Genomic DNA, 5856 nt, shown 5'->3' on the forward strand with positions numbered 1-5856 from the left:
TGTTATCCCCTTTCCTGGTTTCTCCTCCAAAAACCCCTTAACCCATCCCCTTTCCCTCTCCCCTTGCTCACCAACATACCCACTCCTGGCATTTCCCTACACTGGGGCATAAACCTTCACAGGACCATGGGCCTAGCTTACCATGGCTTACCAACAAAGCCATCCTCTGCTACATATGCAGCTGGTGCCATAAGTCCCTCCATGTGTACTCTTTGGTTGGTGGTTTAGTCCCTGGGACATTTTTGGGTACGGGTTGGTTCATATTGTTGTTCCTCCTATGGGGCTGTAAACCACTTCAATTCCTTCATCCTTTCTCTAGCTCCTCCATTGGGGACCCTGTGCTCAGTGCACTCATTGCCTGAGAGCATCCCCATCTGTATTCATCAGGTACTAGTAGAGCCTCTCAGGAGACAGCTATATCAGGCTTCTGTCAGGAAGCATTAGTAGGCATCCACAATAGTGTCTGATTTTGGTGGTTGTTTATGGGATNGGTCCCCATGTGGAGCAGTCTCTGGATGGCCTTTACTTCAGGCTCTACTTCACACTTTTTCCCTGTATCGGCTTCCATAGGTATTATGGTCCCCCTTCTAATAAGGACCAAAGTATCCACACGTAGTTCTGCCTTCTTCTTGATCTTCTTGAGCTTTGTGAGGTTTGTGAATTGTTTCTTGGGTATTCTGGGCTGCTGAGATAATATTNATTTATCAGTGAGTGAATACCATGTGAGTTCTTTTGTGAATGGTTAAATCACTCAGAATGGTAACCTCCAGATCATTCCAATTGCCTAAGAATTTCATGAATTCATAGTTTTTAATAGCTGAGTATTACTCCATTGTGTAAATGTACCACTTTTTCTTTATCCATTCCTCTCTTGAGGGACATTTGGGTTGTTTCTAACTTCCGACTATTATAAATAAGGCTGCTATAAACATGGTGGAGCATGCATCCTTATTACAAATTGGAGAATCTTCTGGGTATATGCCCAGGATTGGTATTGCAGGGTACTCAGGTAGCACTATATCCAATTTTCTGAGGAACCATCAAACTGATTTCCAGAGTGGTTGTACCAGCTTGCAATCCCACCAACCATGTTGGAGTGTTCTTCGTTCTCCACATCCTCAGCAGCACCTGCTGTCACCTGAGTTTTTGATCTTAGCCATTCTGACTAAATCATGAATACTACTTTTCAATAGGGTTAAAACCTCTAGATAGGGCCACCCTCTTAGTAATTATCCTTGAGGAACTAATTGGAGTTCAACTCTGAAATCCTCTTGCTTTTGCTTCAAGCTGCTTCTCAGTGTTTCACACGGGGGCATCTCGAAGTAAGTACCAGTGACTTCAGGTGAGAGGTCTTACATTTGAGTGCTTTTTCCAGTTTCTGAGGAGTACATCGGGTGACATATCACCATGAAAAATACCAAGCTTGGCAACAGGCACCAACTTGTATATGTCTGTCACTCTGTCATTTCTTTCACTTTTGGCTTGCAAGCATGGTGTAGGCTGGAAACTTTCTGGTATGGTGTGGTCAGTTGTGGAGGGCTGACTTGTCTTAATGCTGTCATGACCACATGGAGTCTGGAGGATGCTTCAGGAACCCTGAAGGGAGTCGAGAGGACTCTGAACTTTTTGGAAACACCAAGATAGTATAGGCAGGGACCAACTCTTGCTCTAACCTGGTTTCTGAATCTGTGGAAAGGGGTGAATTGTCTATAACTGTGCCCTTGGAAAGTGCAAACTGTGTGTTGGTTGTCTTTCTCTGTGGTCTTAGTTTGGGACTCTCTGCACCCATGGCAGGTGGAAAACTGTATGTGTGCTGATTGTCTTTCTCTGTGTTTGTTGATGTTGGTTATCTTGTTCTGTGTTTTTGAACTTGGACTGATGACATTTTTGGACATTGGATAGATTGAATTTACACCTTTAAAAATCCTAGTTATCCACTGGAGAAGAAACTTTATCAGTAGCAGTAAAGTAGCAAAAGTTAGTACTCTGTACTTCTCCTAATGGCCCATCTCCAGAGAAGGGTGGCCACCCATAGAGACCTAGGACTTGTAGGTGATCACAGCAGAGAAAGAAAGTCATTAGGCCAGGATCCCTCAAGCACCCAGAAAAAGTATCCTATAGAGTTACCTGGATAAATCTAGTGGGGGACCCCATCCGTTCATGGATAAAATCCTTTCTTTCCCCCAAGACCCACCTCACAGGTTCTGGCTCTCTGTAAAAAGGAAACATGGGAGGAGAGATTCTTTTTTTGTTTGTTTGTTTGTTTGTTTTTGTTTTTGTTTTTTAAGACAGGGTTTCTCTGTGTAGCCTTGGCTGTCCTGGAAGTCACTCTGTAGACCAGGCTGGCCTCGAACTCAGAAATCTGCCTGCCTCTGCCTCCCGAGTGCTGGGATTAAAGGCGTTCGCCACCATGCCCGGCTGGGAGGAGAGATCTGACCTGAGAACATTTGATCCTCCAAGACCCTTCAAAAGTGTATCTCTTACCCCAAGACCCTCCTCCTCCATATCTCCCTACACTTCTCCTGAAGGCCCTGCTAGTGCCAGCACCAGCTCTGGGGTCCTCAGCACATATGGACCAAGGTCATTGTACCAACCCCCTTTATCTGAGGGAGGAGTGACAGGCAATACCCAACTTCCAGTCCCACTATGGGACCCGAAGTCTGAGTACCACCATGGTGGCTCTCCTACTGGGAGCAATCAGGATATGCAATATTGGCCCTACTTGTCCACCAACTTGTACAAGTGGAAAGCCAAAGAAGCCATCCACTCGAATACCACCATCTTCAGATACCTCTAAGGGGCCAGTTAATCTCTTTGGGACTGATTTTTTTTATTTATAAGCCCACCTGGGATGGTATCCAATAAGTCATGACAATATTCTTCACCACAACTGAGGACCAAATATATGATGCAGGAATCCAGAAAGAATGCCCCCTTAGACATGGGGCCTCCATCAGTTGGCCAGGCTGTCATCAAAAGCAGGTTTCACATAACTAGACCTGACTTAATACAGCAGAAGGTAAGGGGCATCTGAGGGTCTACCTTCAGGCTCCATTGGCATGTCTCCAGGGGACCAAATAACAACACACAAATTTGACAAAGGTATGTTGGGTTAGACAGAGATCAGAAGGCTTAAAGCTTCTCTTTATTCTCTCTCACTCTCTGCTCTCTTTCTCTCATGGTCATTCACTCACAACTTGAGGCTGCACACACTCTGCATTTTCTTCTGCTTTCAGCTTTACCCCTATATGCTTTTCTTTTCTCTAATTCTCACCTTCACACACACCTCTTTGTGTTCACTTTCACTCTCACATACACACTTCACACACATCTCACTCACACACACACCACATGTATTCTTTTTTCACTCACACTCTCTCCCTACATGCCTCAAATACTCTCTTCACTCACTCTTCACACTCACTCTTCACCTGCTCTTCTCATGTTCTCCCACCTTTTTCTTGCCCCAATCATTTATTGATACTCCAAAAACAGGTAAAAAAAGATATTGTATAATCATTGCCAAATCAAATTCAAAAGAATAACCATGTCCCAGGAAAATCAAGAATTGCAATTGTTCCCCAAAGTTTCAAGCTTCCCCATCCCCAGGCCTATACCCAAAATAATAATAATTGCAAACTTATCATTATTTAATCTTTAACATTATATTTCTGAGCTCAGAGCTCTGAGGACAACTACATGCATTTTCCTGTAAATCTTTAATGATAAATGACATGGGCAAAGCTGCCAGGCAGTGGCCAGAAAGAATCAAGTTAACCCTTAACTCAACAGTTCTGCTAGCTTTCTGCTTCTGCACATTATATACAATGACTCTCATAAGAGTCTCAGTGTTTTGACTTAGTTTTCCTAATGTAAAAATTTACATATTCTATACTTGTTATCCAAAAACCACTCTCAAATATTATGCAAAAGTTATTTCATAACGTTAATAATTTTTCATTTCTTGGGGGTCCCAATGTTGGCTCTATTTCATTTTCTAATAATTTCTTCAAACTTTCTTTGCAAGTCAAGCATTAATCTGAAACTACCATTGTGCAGTTATTACCATGTTTCCATGATGAGAACACACAGCATACACCTAGGCTGTTAGGACTATGCTGTGCTGTTTCCCACGGCTCAAATTTTAATTGTTTAAGAATCTTTACATCAAGGAATATCTAGTTTCACAGAATTCACCAGAGAAGGAGAAAGAAGTAAGAAAGTCAGATATAATAAAATAATTATGCACACCAAGGCCAACTGAATAGCTGTCACACCTAAATGCAATCTATACAGCAGTTGTCTAGGACTAAGGTTAGGAGAAATGGCTTTTATAGACAAGTCTAGTAGAGATATCAGGAAAAAGCTTGAGGGGCTAGAGGGACTAGAGGATTAGTCATTGAGGGACTTATTGCAGGTTGTAGGAGAGAATGAACAGAACACTAAAATAGACATGAACTAAATTGACTTGAGACTGGTACTAACTGGGTTGTACTCTTTCCCCAGGTCCTGTTCTGAGCCAGGAACACCTTGTACCGTTTTAACCTGACCACTTTTGAGATCATGTTTGCTACCCCAACTCCATTCAAGGCTACTGAGCCCTCCCTGGAGGTATCCCAACTCACTGACAGGAACCTCATCTTGAGACTCCAAACCCTTCAGTCAATACAACATAAGATTTGGCCTACACTGTGTGACTTAAATGATCCAGGGATGCCGGAATCCCCTCACCACTTCCAGATTCGTTACAGGATCTACATAAGGAGGCATTGGGCTCAGTCACTGGAATCCTAGTTGAAGGGACTTTCCTGGTGCTGCTAAACACTCCCACAGACCTCAAGGAAGATGGTGTTACAGCCTGGCTGCATGCTTCCTTTGTCTAACCTGCAGATGCCCAACTTCCGGGAGAACAATGCTAGACAGTAGAAAAGACAGGCAATCTGTGCAAACTCAAGCTCACTCAATCTTGATCATGACTGCCTGGTGGTACCTTTGTATTTTGGTTCCTTCCCCCATTCTATGTACCCATCAACCAAACCATTTACAACACTCACTGTCTGACTACTGTTAGCATTGGGGTTGTCCAGGGAACTCTGCTTTGATTTACAAGGGAAACATTATGACAGGCTGAAGGCACCAATTGATTTAGATATAGAGAAAATAGAATCTTGCATCAGTCACCTTCAGGAATCATTGTCTTCATTATCAGAAATAGTACTACAGAAGAGGAGGTGATTAAACTTAACTTTTCCTCCAGCAAGGAGGGCTATGTGCTACCTTAGCTGAGAAGTGTTGTTTTTATGTAGATCATTCTGGAGTTGTTAAAGATACCATGGTCAAAGTGAGAAAAGGGCTACAAAGTAGGAGAGAGAAAGAGAACAGAGACAGGACTGGTTCAAGTCTTGGTTTAATTCCACCCCTTGGTTAAACAACCTCATATCCACCCTGTCAGGACACCTAGTTGTTCTCCTACTGTTGTTGAGCTTTGGAATCTGCAGATTGTACAAGCTTATAGCCTGCATAAAAGAGAGAATAGGAGCACTACAGCTGATGGCAATATGAGACCCTGAGGACAGAACCTGATGAATATAAACTAGAAACCCAAGACCCATGAGCATAGCTCCAGGATTGGAGCTTGTACAAGAATAAGGGGGGACTGAGGGAATCTAAGGGGTATTCCAGTCCCACACCCTTTTNACAGCTTNCCATCCCACCTGGGGCCAAGGCTGGGTCAAGTTCCATTCTCCATCCATGGAATTATTCTTGAGTAAAATATTCTCAGACTGTAATGACTAACAGCTACCCTCTAGAAATTATAGGTAGTGCTCAAATGTGTGCCATTCTTGCTAGTCAATA

General features: G+C 43.1%; 2 protein-coding genes across 5 annotated transcripts in view; one reads left to right on the forward strand and one right to left on the reverse strand.

Annotated features, from left to right (window-relative positions):
• LOC110290813 (3 beta-hydroxysteroid dehydrogenase/Delta 5-->4-isomerase type 3-like) overlaps positions 1–5856 on the reverse strand; it is a 63558-nt gene that overhangs the window by 18874 nt on the left and 38828 nt on the right. The gene's annotated exons all lie outside the window — the stretch shown is intronic.
• Positions 2942–5856, forward strand: part of LOC110290978 (3 beta-hydroxysteroid dehydrogenase/Delta 5-->4-isomerase type 3-like) — a 10627-nt gene continuing 7712 nt past the window's right edge. Inside the window, exon 1 of the mRNA XM_029475140.1 lies at positions 2942–3019. Coding sequence (XP_029331000.1) covers positions 2942–3019 — 78 coding nt within the window. The remainder of the gene's footprint in view (positions 3020–5856) is intronic.

This window comes from Mus caroli, chromosome 3 (genome assembly GCF_900094665.2).
Source record: "Mus caroli chromosome 3, CAROLI_EIJ_v1.1, whole genome shotgun sequence".
NCBI classification, from domain to species: Eukaryota; Metazoa; Chordata; class Mammalia; order Rodentia; family Muridae; genus Mus; species Mus caroli.